At 42.9% G+C, this 16,484-nt stretch overlaps 1 protein-coding gene across 3 annotated transcripts in view; it reads left to right on the top strand.

The window, feature by feature from the left end:
• The window catches only part of GTF2IRD1 (GTF2I repeat domain containing 1), a 108,759-nt gene that overhangs the window by 52,363 nt on the left and 39,912 nt on the right, over positions 1 to 16,484 (top strand). For all 3 annotated transcript variants that reach the window (XM_066576818.1, XM_066576826.1, XM_066576832.1), the window contains exons 5-12: positions 2,611 to 2,794; positions 4,213 to 4,505; positions 6,747 to 6,836; positions 9,333 to 9,416; positions 10,990 to 11,173; positions 11,259 to 11,284; positions 12,973 to 13,090; positions 14,754 to 14,791. In XM_066576818.1, the coding sequence (XP_066432915.1) occupies positions 2,611 to 2,794; positions 4,213 to 4,505; positions 6,747 to 6,836; positions 9,333 to 9,416; positions 10,990 to 11,173; positions 11,259 to 11,284; positions 12,973 to 13,090; positions 14,754 to 14,791 (1,017 nt within the window). The remainder of the gene's footprint in view (positions 1 to 2,610; positions 2,795 to 4,212; positions 4,506 to 6,746; positions 6,837 to 9,332; positions 9,417 to 10,989; positions 11,174 to 11,258; positions 11,285 to 12,972; positions 13,091 to 14,753; positions 14,792 to 16,484) is intronic.

Genomic DNA, 16,484 nt, shown 5'->3' on the forward strand with positions numbered 1-16,484 from the left:
CCGTTTAGCATCTCTAAACATATATCATACAGAATGCTAGCTGTCTTATTGATACTGCATTTTCCGGCGTATGAGATGACCTTTTAACCCCGAAAAATCTGCTCTGTGGTCGGAGGTCATCTTATACGCCGAGTATACAGTGTCCCCCCCCCCAAAAAAAATCAATACTCACCTCCCGTGGCGCTGCTGCAAGCTGTCACTCCCTCGTGCACGCCAGCAGAGCATTGCTTTCTGCAAGCGGGGCTTGAATGCCTTGCCTCCAGAAAGCTAATGCTCTGATTGGCTAACTTAGTCTGGCATTAACCAATCACAGCCATTCATGACGTCATTGAATGGCTGTGATTGGCTAATACCAGACTACGTCAGCCAATCAGAGCATTAGCTTTCTGGAGGCGGGGCATTCAAGCCCCGCTTGAAGAAAGCAATGCTCTGCCAGCGTGCACGAGGGAGTGACAGCCTGCAGCAGCGCCGCCGGAGGTGAGTATTGATTTTTTTTTTTCATACTGTATTTCCGGCATATAAGACGAAAAGTCGGGGGTCGTCTTATACACCCTGTTGTCTTATATGCCTGAAAATACGGTAGTTGCAGCAAACTATGCACAGATTGTCTCTCACTTTTAGAGACACAAATATAGTTCCTTAAGTCTACATCTACAAAGATGACTTTTAGAACACCTTTCCCAGTTTACAGAGTGAGGGCTCTTTCCCATGAGCGTAAGCGTTTTTATGTGCGCCCGATGGCGCCGTAAAAATGCGTGAACGGGTACACAAATCTAAGATTTTTGCACCTGTTCAGACGGCACAGGCCCGCGCATATACGCCGAGGCCACAATGCCGTTGCCTCCCCTTCTCTTCTCCTCGCCAGGTCACCTCCTCTTTCCTTCCCTCTGGCTGTTTGCAATGGGAGTCAGCGGGACGGGGGCAGAGCTAAGCAGCCGCCCCTCCCCGCCCTTGTCTGCAGCCAGCAATGGGAGGGGTAGAGCTTAGCTCCACCCCCACTCCGCTCTCTCCCATTGCAAACAGATGGAGGGGGGTAGAGAAGAGGGAGGGAGTTTAGCAGTCACACTGCTAAACTCCCTCCCACCTCCCTTCTCCGGCCGCTGTCATTGGCTCCCATAGGAGCCTATGCAGCGGCCAACATAATCCAGGCACAAAGATAGTTCCAGGACTATCTTTGCTGCCTGGCATAAAATCGCCTGACGCTATATTTGCCGGCCGGGTGCTTTAACGCTGCGGGAATACGCCTGTGTCATCTGATGCATTGGAATCCAATGAAAATGGCGGCTGATATACGCTCCTGTGAATAAGCCATGAATCTGAAAACAATAGTGGACATTACATGTCTTGCACTCTAAAGGTGCATTTACACTGCAAAGATGATCATTCAAAAGATGGCTTTTGAGCGTTCATTTTGCATAAACTACTACTTGGTATTAATGTCTATTAGTACCAATTAGTAGCGTGTGAGCCGTGGTGAGCTGTATTCAGGGAACAGACCACCCGCTGTTCCCTGATTACATAACCTTTGTCCTGCCGCGGGGCTGACAGCTGAGAGAATGCAATCGGCTGTTATCAGCAGTCCCCGGGTAGAGCACAGCGTGCGGTCCTGCTTATCAGCTGTTCTGCCGAATGACGGTTTTCAAGCAGAACTAAAAACCATCATTCGGCAGAAAACTGAAAGATGGGCACATTTACACCTAACGATTATCACTCAAAAGATGGCTTTTGAGCAAATTTCGAGTGATAATCATTGTGTCTAAATGGGCCTTAACTCTTTCCAATCCAATGTCAGGCCTGCCCTGACATCATCATTTCCCTCCACAGCTCCGATCTCGGGAGAGGCCTGACACTGCAGTGCAGGAGTGCATCTGCACCCAATCATCAGACACATTGGGTGCAGATGCACTCCTGCACTGATCCTCATCAAGGACCCCCGAGGAGAAAGCAGAAAGGGGTTTTAACCCTTTCTGCCTTCTCCTTTACACATTACATAGCGCTCAATTAACGCTATGTAATGCATGAAGATTCCGGCCGGCTATCATGTGAGTGCCGGTGTTACCTGACCCCCAGCGGTCACATGAATGCCGAGTCGGGAGGCCAAAAGGAGAATGCGGAAGTATTACTTCCGCATTCTGCCCGACGATCATGTGACCGCTGGGTGCCACCTGACCCCAGCGGTCACATGATCGCCGAGCCGGCAGGCTGAAGGGAGAATGCAGAAGTATTACTTCTGCATTCCCCCACGGTGCAATGACCACCGGCACCCTCCTGAACTCTGTCAGATCAGGAGGGTGAAGGGAAAATGTATTTTTTCTCATCCATTCTCCCCAGCTCCAATTTATTTGGAGCTGGGGAGAATGGATGAGAAAAAATAAATGGATTGGAAAGGGTTAATACTTTTATAAACCACAATTTACCTTTATTTTCTATTTCACATTGGTATGCCAATTGAAGTAGGGCATAAAAGGCATCCTGTTTGTTCTAATGGGAGTGAAGGGAGACACAATGTTTGTAAACATCAATCCATTTCACTGCACTGAAGGAATTATGGGATTACATTAATTTATGTACTTCCACTGACCTTGCCTATTTTTATTTTATTTGTTTCAGGTGAGGCTTTGGGAATGTCTAATGTTGTTCCAGTGCCATATGACAAGATAATGAAGGATCCGGGTTCATTGCTAGTGCTTGGGTTACCTGATGGCATCCAATTCCAAAAGCCTTCTGAATATAATTTAAAAAATCTTATGCTTATTTTAGAACACAGTCACCATATCCGATTTAAATATCAAAGGTACAGTTGTCTTTGTTTCAGTCTTAGACCTAATTCTCAAAGTAGGCTGACAGATTTTAAGTGAACGGGGAAGGGGGGAAAAGGATCCCATAGGTATGTTAGCATCCACTTTCTCATTCACCTTTTGATCAGGGCGGAACAGCTTTAGTTATTTGAATTGAAAAAGAAAAATTCTTTATTCTACTATTAACAGACCCTGGTAAGTGCTAAATCATCAAATATTGGGAAATCTCTCAATAGTTGTAGAGAAGTGACCATGCAAAGGCTGACTCTTGCCACCTCATGAATATACATGCCAAAATTGTTCTAATATGCATGTATACTGCCAGGGATGGGCTGGGTGGGGGAGCAGACAGGCATGTACTCCCCAGGCCTGTCTCCCAGCAAAGGATTAGGGCCACTCACCCCCCCCCCCACCTGCTCCTTAAACCACAGCAGATAGAAGAACTTTTATTACATACATAGGCACAGGGGGCCAACAATTACTGGGGTCACAGATGGGGAGGGGTTCCACATGCTGAATCCAGAAAACAAATCCGCATGTGTAAATTCAAGTGCGGATGCCCATGGTTCCCTATGGACGAATTGAACTGCGAATCATCTGCGCGAGTGTCCTGCACGGATTCAAATCTGCCCGTGGACATTAGGCCTTAGTGTTTGCTTCTAGTCTTGTTAGATATAAAGTTATCATGTAGATATATGTAAAAAAAAATGTCTGGCTATCCAAATTTCGAGGACAGATGCTGGAGTAAAGCAATGTCACTGTATATGACTTTAGTAGTTCATCAATGGAAAAAATACATTTTTGTGTTTAATTGACCAAGAAAACTCATGCCACTTTTTATTATTCATGAATAGTAATAATTTTGGTGAAGAGCAGCGACAAAAAGTTATTCGTTAGCACTAGTGATGAGCGAGCATACTCGCTAAGGGCAATTGCTCGAGCGAGCATTGCCCTTGGCGAGTACCTGCCCGCTCGAGAGAAAAGGTTCGGGTGCCAGCGGCGGGCAGGGAGCTGCGGGGGAGAGCGGGGAGGAATGGAGGGGAGATCTCTCTCTCCCTCTCTTCCCCCGCTCCCCCCTGCTGACTGCCGCAACTCACCGCTCACCCGCGCCGGCACCCGAACGTTTTTTCTCGAGTGGGCAGGTACTCACTAAGGGCAATGCTCGCTCCAGCAATTGCCCTTAGCGAGTATGCTCGCTCATCTCTAGTTAGCACCCAATTCCTGCGATATACATTGCAGTCAAAAAACTATAAAATAGACATTTTCACACTGCAATCGTGATTTCAATCGTTATGTTAAAATTTTGGGGAATATTTGAAATATGTCAGATGGATTTATACTATAATACACGTGTACATCTTATGTGTTATATGAATTTTTACAATCGGTTTTCTTTTTGTACTTACTGTGTTAGATCTCTTGAAGAACCCAACAGAGAGTCCAAATCTTGTCATGATTTCAACTCACCTGTTACAACAGCAAAGATTGTTCCAGATACAAGTCCTAGTGCCAAAGTCCCAAAGCCTTCAGCCCATGAAAATCCATCCAATGTCTCAAACTTCATGTACAATGTCTCCCTACCCAATCAGCTATGTATGGAGTTAAAACAAGAGGTCCACACAAATATTCCTGGTCACAATACAGTGAGTGATGTGCTGAGCCACAAGTCACCAGTAGAACAGAAGCAGGACTACTCCGATGGCTCTGGTGAGGTTTGCTATGTGTCTACTATTACAACTAGATTCGAACATTTAGAAGATTGTATGTCTACTAATTTGAAATATTAGGTGGAAATTATATATGATAATCCTATTGTTCACAATGAAATCTAAAATTTTCACGTTAATTGCACCTCTTTTATATACCCATGGTTGATAGCTTGCCAGATAAGAATTTGGCTGCAATTTGAAACCGGCTAGATACCAGTGATCAGTAGAGAGGAACGGACTGGACACTGTGTAGGGAGGACTGGTTTTGAGGGGTTTTGGCCAGCCAGGCAAGAGAGGTCTTGAGTGTTAACGTCTCAGGGGGTGTAGGGGTTGAGCTTTAGCAGATAGAAGGGGAAGGGGTGGAGCTTATAAGTCCTTAAGTCCAAGGCAGAGAAAGCGTTTAGGTGCTCACCATTCTGCACTGACCCCTGGAGCATTGAGGAACCCTCAAGCCCACCCTATTAGTTGACTGGTTGTTGGGTGAGGGTTCTTTGTTTTTGTAAGCTGTCACAGCAGCTGGTATAAAGGAGGTTCCAGAAGGCAATTGCTATGGTGTAATTTTGGGGACCATCAGAAGCATGCCACCCCCTTTGGAAAGTGCAGTGGTCAGTTGTGTTCCCATGGGCATCCCTCTCAGAACAGGTGTGAAAGAGACAGTCAACGGGGACTGCAGTACCCTTGACAGATTTGTCAACGCCCGCCGAGTCCATGCAGTGCGATGGGAGATTATTCTATTACTGCCTGAATACTACCTCCCCGGACTTCCATTTGTGGCTCTTTAGGAAGTTATCTAAATTATTTTGTTAATTTTATATATGTAATATTAATAAACAGGCTGCTGTGGCCATTATTTTCCACTGTCAAGCAGTGTTGGTGTCTTATTTCAGGTTTGATTGAGTTGGGGTTGGTTTTAGTATGGGTTAGGTCAAACAGGCTCCTCAATACCCAAGTCATGGTTTAATCTAAAATCATAACTTTTAAAAGTCTGTCTTCCTCGAAAGAGAGCTAGTATATACCTATATGTGGCTAATTCCCATAAAAGAAAATGACTTTGAGTGAATTTTGAGGTTATTTCCAGTTATGATGGCAGCCGTTGTCTACATTTGCAGAAAAAGCAATACATTTTAGATGAAATGAAAATGAAATTGCACAAACAATACTATAATGTAAATCTGGTTTAAATGGCATCACTGAAACATGTACCGTGTTTCCCCGATAGTAAGACACCCCCGATTGTAAGACGTATCGGGGGTTTCAGGGGGGTCAGCAAATGTAAGCCGTACCCCGAAAGTAAGACATATGTCTTACTTTCGGGGAAACACGGGGGTATTGCCGCCTCCCTCTCATCTAGCTGCGCGCCGCCTCCTGCCCACTTCCGCGCCGCCCCCCCTCCATACGTCACCGCGTCTGCCGCCTTTGGCCTCATGTCCACGGGGAAATTAATTAAATCAGAATTAACTTACCTCTCACACGCTCCGGATACTTCCTTCGCTGCGGCGTCATCTTCTCTCGTCGCGGCCGGATCTTCTTTCTTCGGCTCAGCGGATGTGCATGATGACGTCGGTGACGCGACTGAGAGAAGATGGCGCCGCGGCGAAGAGAAGAACAGGAGCGTGTGAGTATTTTTTCATGCTCCATTTTTGATCCAAATGAGCGCCGCCTCCTGCCCACTTCCGCGCCGCCCCCCTCTCCATACGTCACCGCGCCAATATAAGACATACCCCGAAAGTAAGACATAGTGGGGCTTTTGGGGATAAAAAGAAAGTAAGACACGGTCTTACTTTCGGGGAAACACGGTAGTATGCAGAACATACTGTAAGTAGTCACAGTACATATGTGTCATTGTCATGAGATAGTGTCTGTGTATGTATGTGTATATATATGTATATACATACAGGCGTCTTAGTGATGCCTATCAGCAGTTGGAACAGTACACAGAGCCAGAATTTGGGTCTGCTGTCTGCGCCATTCTTGAATAATCAGCAAACGTCTGACATCTATCAACCATTTGTTATGTGAGATAAACTGTAAGAGTTTTATGGATGCTTGACAAGTGCCCTATATGCTGCATAACTACCCCAAACATCTGACCTCCCTAAGCTTTGTCAGCTGGTCAGTATATAATATGAACAATTACAGTATAATTGTACATTTCTGTTCAAACTAGCACTGAAGGAAGGCAGTCTGCGGTATCTACCGTGAAAAATATTACCCGAATCTCCTTTTTCTCTGAATGTAGGACAGCAATCTTCAGCAGCAAGTAACAGCCTGAGGCAGAATGTCCATGCCTCAAAACGGGTGCTGTTCTCAATAGTTCACGATAAAACAGGTAACTGTGTAATTACCCATAACACACAATACAATATGCTGCAATGTATGGTAATATTTTGGTTCTAAAGATGTCAATAGTCACACAATTGGTAAAGCTATCTTGACTTTCGAGCACCAATGTTGTTCACCAATAGTTCACCAAAATCAGGATGTTAATGGTGACCACTTTGAGCACCTTATGTGATCGTAGAAGTCAAACATGACTTACAGCTACCTTTTTGATTTCTATATAAATCTAGTACTAAAGCTTTCATGTAGATACTTTTCATGTTGAAGTGTGTATGTATTTTTGGGATACCCTGTATATATACTACAGACAAATACCAAAACTCTTTTTAAAACTGGTGTTAGTCACTCTTTAGAGGCTCACAGTTAAAGTGACCTTCCAGCCCTTGGAAAACATTTGTCCAGGGATAAGAAGGGGAGAGTTGTATTACCCAGTTCAGCCACCGATCTGCTTCTTCCTGGGGCCCCTCTTCATAATTCCAAGAAGTCCTTGGAAATTCTTAGACTGCCCAATGCACACTGAGCCCGGTGGCGCATCAGTAGTCTAAGACATTAGAGGCTGCTCTGATTGGCCAGCACAGTTTATGTGAGCAGCATGTAGTGTCTGATGACTAGTGTGCATTAAATAGTGATAGAAGCACTGCCCCCATGTTGGAAGATTGAAGAGGGGACCCAGAAAGAAGCAGCTGGAAAAGGATATTAGTAGGTAATATAATTGCCAAATAGGATCCCTGGACAAATTTTGCCCCTGGGGCGGGAGGATTACTTTAAGTTCAAGCAGTTTGCACACCAGTTTATTGCATCATAATAATACACCCAAACTTTTTTTAATGTAGGAAATTACGTTTTGTTGTGTTGCAATGGGATAAATGTTACCTCACAAATAAAACGTTTGCGCAGCTCACGGTTGTGTTGCATTTGCTAGTAAATTGCATTGTTGTATGTACACTCTTTGTAGAAAAAAAAATCAAGCACCTCAAAGGAGTTGTCATCTTGCTGCAAAACATGGCATGCAGTTACATCTTAGGCAGATATGCAAATGATTAGAGTTGTGGAATGGTTCCACCCTTGGCCTATAAAAAGCCTCTCAACGGAATCTTTTGCGTAGTGGAGCTATTTTTTGCTTGTATACAGCTTGTTAGCTTGTTCATCACTAGACGCCTTTACAACGCAATCGAAAAGATTTCACCCAGTTAACAGAGTTTGGGAGGGGGCGCATTATTGGAATGCAAGGAGCTGGATGGTCGTACTGATGAATTGCCCGCCACTTGGGCTGTTCTAACTAGACTGTTCGGAAGTGTTGAGACCAGTAGATGTGTGAGGGAATGCACAAAAGGCAACCAGACTTAGGATGCCCTCAACAGACCACCAATGGAGAGGATCATCTGATTGTCTGACTAGTGTAAGCAGCTCCAACTGTTTGTTTGTCCGCCATCTAGAGACAGTTGGCACCATCGTTACATGGCACTGCGTCTGTCAGAACCATTTCCAGGTGCTTAACTGAAAGACATTTACAACCATTGTCACACTTCTGTGGCTGCACGTTCACCAGATGTATCGCCAATAGAACATGTATGGGACCATCTGGGATGTCAACTTCAATAGCCTTCAAGTTTGCCCAATCTAGAAGCTCAGTTACAGCAAATGTGGACCAATATGCCACTGGTGAGAACCAGAGCCTGTATGCCTCCACGCCCACCCGCATCTGATCTTGTATCCAAGCTAAATGCGCTACAACAAGGTACTAGAGCTCCCCTTCAAGTGTTCAGTTTTTCGCAATAAAATATCCTTTTGCTCTGATATTGTAATCACTTACTTATATCAGTGTTACAATCACACAGAGAAAGTTTCATCTAATTCCGATAACTCCTAGATGCCTGATTTTTTTTGACCATGAGTGTATTTCAACGAGCTGTGGCGTCATGCAAGAAACATCTGTGTGCAGGTTTAGACTTAAAATAATAATTTTTTCTACTGTGCTAAAAAAAAAGTCAAATAGTAAAACCATAAGGTCTCCTGCACACTTGCATTTTTCTTGCGAGTTTTTTTCACGCGATATCACTGTGTTTTTTAAGCGCGAATGGGACTTTCTAATGTTAAAAATGAAAGTCCCATTGACAACCGCGTCAAAAAAATGCAGCGATATCGCATGAAAAAAGCGCGGAAGAAAAGCGCAAGTGTGTAAGGATGCCTTCACACATACTGTTTTTAGGAAAGGCAGAGCTTTTTTGCTTTTTTTTTCTAGGCAAAAAGCATTGAAATCAGCTGCTTGCTGAAAGTCATTAGAGAATTATGTAACATACAAAAAAATTGTGTGCTTTGTGGTGGCTTGTGAGTTTCACTCTTTTTGAAGTTTTCTTCAAAATGCTGAATGCGCTAGTTTTTTTTCAGGCTTTTTTACTTAGCCTTCTCTACAGGCAAAAAAAAAACCACATGAAAACAACCTGTCTTGTACCAAATACTTATTTTTATTTAATCTTTTTGGTAGAGAAATGGGACAGTTTCATTAAGGAAACAGAGGATATCAATACCCTCAGGGAGTGTGTACAAATCTTGTTTAATAGCAGATATGGTGAGTATTGGTGGCTTACCTCTGGTACATGGTTTGTTTTGCCATATTCTTTTTGATTTTTAGAAGTTTGTTTCCAGTCTAAAAAATAGTCTTTCGTCGGCTGCATCCCCTAATGTAGTTTATGCTTTTTGTGGAATTCCACAAATGCTACTAATCATCAAAAACAAAAATGTAATTAATAAATCCCTCGCAAATGTTTATTTTACTGAAAGCTAAGCTTAAAACTGGCCTAGTAAATACAATATTCAGAATTGCAGTTCTTGAGCTGAGATCTTTGAGAATAGCAGTATTTGGAGATGTGTGTTCTGGTACACATGCCACTTCAGCTGGTGACACACTGCTGTATTTTGGCCTCTGTTTTGCATCTGTAATACAGAAGTACGTCCTGGCATGACCATTGGTCTCCTGACTTGAACTCCAAGTATCATATAAATGTATGATGCTCAGAGATCGGGTCAGGAGACCTGCGGTAAGGACAGGACGCACTTCCGTATTACGGATGAAAAAAGGAGGCCAAAATATGGCAGTGTGTCACTGGCCTTACCCTATAGATGAATGGCATGCAAATATTTCCATGTACCCGATCCTTTCAATGAACGAGCCCTACATATACAGATGAATGTACAGTTATGTACAGATAACGTAAATTTGAAATTTCTAACTCAATTATGATATACTGAAATGTTGTAAATCTAGATATTACAATGTGCCTGTTGTGTTAACAATTGCTACACCTATGCATGTATGTTCACAGAATAGACTGCATATTTTAGCAAAAAAAAAGCAGTCCCCAAAATTTGCCTGTCCCTCAGACTATTTAACTCTTGCAAACTGCAAAGCTGTTGAACACTAGAGTATAAACCTATATGGCACCTCCAGTGCGATGGTCTCCCTGGCAGTGCGGCAAGCTGCTGGAGAATTCTCCCCGCTGTCATCTCCCTGTTCGGCTTTGAATTCACCCGCCGTCAGCACTGTGTAAGTAAGCGCTGGGATTGGATCAAATGCCAGCCAATCACAGCCGGTGCTCAATAAAGCAATCACAGACATTCAGAGATGTCATCCACTGAATGGAAGTGAATAATCAGGCACCGGCTGTGATTGGCTGGTGCTCTATCCAATCACAGCGCTTACATACACAGCGCTGACGGTTTGGGAATAAAAAGCTGAGAAGGAAGATGACAGCGGGGAGAATTCTTAACCAGCTTGCCGCACCGCCGGGGAGATCATCGCGTCGGGGACACACACGCAGGCTGGAAGGTGAGTATTGCAGGTTTTTTGGTTGTTGTTTTTTTACCTCACTCGAGTATAAGCCAAGGTGGGCCTTTTCAGCATAAAAAAAGTGCTGAAAAACTAGGCTTATACTCGAGTATATATGGTAATTTGTAATCATTAAGTCTATAGTCCACATATTATACTTTACCTTGCACCATTTACCTTGGGTTTTAACATGTAGATTTCAATAAAGTAAGTTTAAATCACTAGGATGCAAGTTTCAAAGGTCAGCTGTGTAGCATGCATATAGTTTTCTCTATTGTTGAGAAATATCACTCACATTGTAGTTTGTCCTTTCCAGCTGAAGCTTTAGGCCTTGATCACATGGTGCCCGTACCTTATCGAAAGATTGCTTGTCACCCAGAAGCAGTAGAGATTATAGGAATACCTGATAAAATCCCTTTCAAAAGACCATGCACTTATGGAGTACCTAAACTCAAGAGAATCCTGGAAGAGCGGCACAATATACACTTTAAAATCAAAAGGTAACATGATGCATCAAAGTCATTGCGGTAACACAATGTAACTGAAGCGGCAGCATCATTAATATGTATTTTTCCTTACTTACAGCATGTTTGATCAGAGAATTTTTGAAGGTAAGTTGACCATTAAATTTCATTTTATCTACTCTTCATGAGTGAAAGCTAAAATGTATTATCTATTTATAAGCGAGTTTACCTGTCTCTGATATTTAGGACCTATTCATAGCCCATCAATGACTGATAAGTTAGGTTCTCAGTTTTGGGATCCCCACCTAGAGGCTAGAGAGGTGGCCATTCATGCATTGCAGTTCTCTCAAGTCTTAAAGTCTATGGGTGTTTGGGAAAGAGCTAAGTAAAGCTCTAGTTCCTTTGCTATGGCTGTAGTTACACCGCCGAGAATAATGCAAGTTTTGTGTGATTGCAAATACACGGAGCTCGCGTATCATCATAACTCTTTATTTTCAATGGGTTAATGTATAAAATGAGCGATTCTTTTCTTTTTTTTTTGCTCTCACCGATAGTGCAAGATTGAGAAAGCACAGCATTTTTTCCTATTTTTTTGTGACAATAGGACTTGCAATGTGTGCACATTATAGAGCACACGGAGATATGTCTGTGTGTTGAGCAATGTGGGTTCTTCCTGAGAATCGGACCTCTAGCTGCATGCTTGTAAACTGGTATTTAAGCTGGTGGGACACTTATACCATGTGCATGAAAGGTCTGAGATGGAAAGACCTTTTTAAGACTAAATTCACAAACAAATTTGTCTTGTGATGGAAACGAACACCGGCGAATGGACCCTATTGACTATAATGGCATCTGTTTGGATTCAAATGAAATTGTGCAGCATGCTGTACTATTTCATCTGGGGTTTTAACAGAATTCAGCAACGACTGTTCTAAATGGAGTCCCGAATGCTGATGTGAGCAGAGCCAAACTGATTTTTGATTCTGAGTTGAAATGTATAATTGTATTGTTTGTATATTAAAGATTTTTCTGTATTATTGTATATTAAAGAGAACCTAGACCCCTGTTCTCCTGGTGGGTGGGAGTGGAAGTGGTTGGACCCCTATCTATCAGATATTTATGCCATATACATGAAATGTCTAAGATGGGGATACCACTTTAAATGATTCTGAGTTGAAATGTGTAATGCTACTGTTTGCATATTTTTCTGCATTGTACGTTAAATGGATTGTCTCGCAAAAATCATTTATCACCTATCCACAGGATAGTGGACAAGTAATTGATCGCTGGGGTCTAACCTTTAGGGATTCGGAGAACAGCGCATCCCAAGTCTGTTGGATGAATGCCAGCCCTAAGAATTGAATGGGCAGAAATCGCGGTTGCGCACTACCCATCTGTCCACCCAGGGGACTCGGGGTGTGCCGTTCTCCAAGTCCTTGGGGGTCCCTGCTGTTGGACCCTAAGCAATAGGTGATAGATGATTTCTGTGTGATAACCCCTGTCATCTCTGCTTTAGTAAATATTTGTTTTCGCCATGAAATATCAATTTTCAACCGCCTTTTCCTTAGATCTTTGCATTGTACCATACCTAGAAATTTATGAATTAATTGACAGCTGAGTATAGCACAAGTATTCAGTAAAACAGACATGTCAGCATAAAACACAACAAACTTTTATTGTGTTTCTTGCTACAATAAGATGTACTCAGAGAAAGAAATAGAGCTTTCAAACATCTTAGTTAAACTGATGTATGAAGTATGAAGCTACATTTCATGTGTTAGAGATTGTTCTACTGTGAGATATATATTATAAAATTGACACCTAACTGTAACCAGGTGCTAAATTTACTAAAGAAACGTCAAAGTCCGATGTGAACAGCTCAGGAGAAGAAACGTGTGGAGACCCTCAGAAGGTGGCAGCTATAGACCTGCTTGGGTTGGCCCTTGGGAGCAGGTATTATTTTATTAGCATCATCATGTGTAAACGTATTATATCGGCAAATCATTAGTAGGCTGACTGATGTCAAGGACTGTCTTGAGATATTTTGCTACATGTCAAATAGGATAAATTGTTTCCTTCCTAGCACAATAAATCCTTGCTATTTGGCAAAATAGGCAGTACAGATTGTACTGTCCTGGGGGTTCCCCTAAATAAGGGAATCAATTGACCTGATCATTGGGACCATTTTCACAGAGCCATTATATTAGAATCCATCATTCTTAGTCAAGTAATAAAGGCTCTGTTCAAATTGCGTTCAAGACTTTTAGCAGAGGTATGCAGTAAGGCTACTCTCACACGTGCACTTTTTGATTTCAATGGGGCCTTGCAGACATGCGCTCGATCATGGCGTTTTCTAATGCTATGATTTTCAGCCGCTGTCTGCTCTATTTAACCGCGTTTAGTGCACCTCATCACCCATCACAATGATGGGGTGTGCTAAACCCTGTTGTCGGACGCAGGAAATGTAAAATTGCGGCATTTTGCTGGCCACATGTGTGAGAGTGGCCTAAGTCAGGAGGATTTCCCAATGTATACCTCTGACTGAAGACTCTGACATATGCCACTACATTATCCATAAACTTCAATGTAAAAAAAAAGTATATCTTGTGGTATATTTTTTTTGTGGGGAGGGATGTCTCGGTATAGAAAAGTGTTGCTGTCGATGCTTTTTCATACTGTCACCATCTAAGTCATCTAACCCTACTCTGGCATACACTTGACCCTTAATAATAACCTTATTAATAACTGCATTAACCATAATCTTTGTCCTGATACTAAAAACAAAGACAATTTACATAATAATGTTCCATACAAGGTTTGTCCAGGAAAAAAGTAAAGTGGGGAAATCTGTTTCTCTCCTAGTCAGAGCCAGATTAAGTCTGTTCACATTATGGACCAGTCAAATATAACGCCCCCCATGTTAACACCTGCTAGTGGTGTAATCTTGCGGAATGCGTAGCACACTGCTCCGAATTTTTAGGGCACACCCAAGGATTGGCCAGAACCAGTCATGTGTCAGGTACCTGCACTGACTCCAGAAAACCTAGAAGAAAGCAGGAAAATGAAGAGTAGTCTGAAGCAGCTTGGTGGGATTGTGGTACAGATGCGTATATAGCTGGGGTTTTTTTCACCACCACAAAATTGGGTCTAACCTCTTCTTGCTAGATCTGCCAAACCGGTGTTTGGGCCTCCTCAGGCTGCTAAAGAGTAGGCAGCTGGGGCCCCCTGAACGTAGGGGAACGCAGGGTCTGAAGCCAGAGCTGCATTGGCACCATTGCTAATCCGGCCCTGCTACTAAATACTTAGATATCACAATCAGTAAAATCAGGTTGTTGAGTTATTAGCGTATATTTTAATGATTTTTGTATAAAATTAGTTCCATCTGAATTGCATTGTTTTAATGGCAAGACTCATCAATAGGAATCAGACAGTCACAGAAATGTATGCGACAAATCTGTTGTATAAAAATACACTCGTGTGGCCATTCAAAGTGTGAACCAACAAAAGAATCACAGTTTTTTAGTGACAGTCCAGTCATACAACCTGGGGGTGGGAGACCTTTAATAGATTAAATAGATGTATGTGCATAATCTATCCATTTCTTTAATATTTTCAGGTCTGAAACAAGCAACATATCAGAAGAATGTGAGCCAGGTAAAATAACCTTTCTGGTTGGCCAGGTCCATGCTGATTCAGCACCTTGAGGCCTTAGTCACACGGGCGTTTTTTCCCGCAATTTGCGGATCGCATGACGGATGCGCATCCGCAGATCGCGTGACCGGGGCCGAAAAATCGCCCGAAAATACTGCTCCTAGCCGCGTTTCAATAGAAACGGGCCGGAGCTGTCCAGCGCATTGAATTCAATGGAGCCGGCAATACAGCCGGCTCCATTGAAAGCAATGCGCTGCGAGCGATCGCGGGATGAATTTTCAGGAAGGGCTTAAATATATAAGCCCTTCCCTGAAATTCATCCAGAAATGTGCAAAAACAAAAAAAAAATATATACTCACCTTATCCCGGCAGACAGAGTTCAGCCGCGGCCGGCGGCAGTTCTCCTGAACTGCTCAGAGTAGTATTCAGCAGCCGGGGATTTAAAATCCCCGCCTGCTGAATGAGCTGCCTCTGATTGGTCAGGCTGTGACCAATCAGAGGCAGCTCTCACTCCCACCCATTCATGAATTCATGAATGGGTGTGAGTGAGAGCTGCCTCTGATTGGTTCATGAATGGGTGTAAGTGAGAGCTGCCTCTGATTGGTCAGGCTGTGACCAATCAGAGGCAGCTCATTCAGCAGGCGGGGATTTTAAATCCCCGGCTGCTGAATACTACTCTGAGCAGTTCAGGAGAACTGCCGCCGGCCGCGGCTGAACTCCGTCTGCTGGGACAAGGTGAGTATATATATTTTTTTTGTTTTTACACATTTCTGGATGAATTTCAGGGAAGTGCTTATATATTTAAGCCCTTCCCGAAAATTCATCCCGCGATCACCCGCAGCGCATTGCTTTCAATGGAGCCGGCTGTATTGCCGGCTCCATTGAATTCAATGGGCAAACATCATTCTTCTCTGCCACAGCTGTTACAGCTGTGGCAGAGAAGAATGATTTGTCTACTATATGTTCTCAATGGGGTCGGCGCTGCTGCCGCCGGCCCCATTGAGCGCATATAGAGAAGAGAACAGGAATCGCAGATCGCAGATAGGTGCGATCTGCGATTTCTGTCCTATAATTTATCGGACGAGCGCATAAAAAGCGCTCATGTGTCCGATACCATTGCAAAGCAATGGTTTTATAAAATCGCCGGACGCATGCGCAAATCGCGCGAAAAAACGCCCGTCTGACTGAGCCCTGATTGTCTAAGTTATGGACCTCAATGTGTGACCATTTGTATAATTAAGTCCTGCCAGTCAGCAATGCAATCCGATGTTCTCTAGTAAATATTCTGAGAGTTTACATTATATATAATTATTATTTATTTAAGATTAAGATATATAAGATATCTATTATGCTGACATTATCACTTTAATTGCCTTCATTTTTATTTTATTGTCTAATTGAAATAGAAGAAGGAGTGACCCTTTTTCAATTGTGTTAAGCTTCAGGTAGGAACAGAATTGCTGCTGGCATAACAATTTGTAAGGCTGCAATTAATACACCAATCCCTTCAAGAATATACACGTTCAGGTGTACTGTATGGATATAAGGCTTTATAAACTGGGAAACGTGTCGAAAATGAAGCTCCTTTTTATGCAACAGTCTACCATACCATTCTATACGATGTCCATAGACCACCAGTTGTTAAAAAAAAAATCCATATATCGCATGGTATACTGTTTTTTTTTGCTGTCTTTTT

This window comes from Eleutherodactylus coqui, chromosome 1 (assembly GCF_035609145.1).
Source record: "Eleutherodactylus coqui strain aEleCoq1 chromosome 1, aEleCoq1.hap1, whole genome shotgun sequence".
NCBI lineage: Eukaryota > Metazoa > Chordata > Amphibia > Anura > Eleutherodactylidae > Eleutherodactylus > Eleutherodactylus coqui.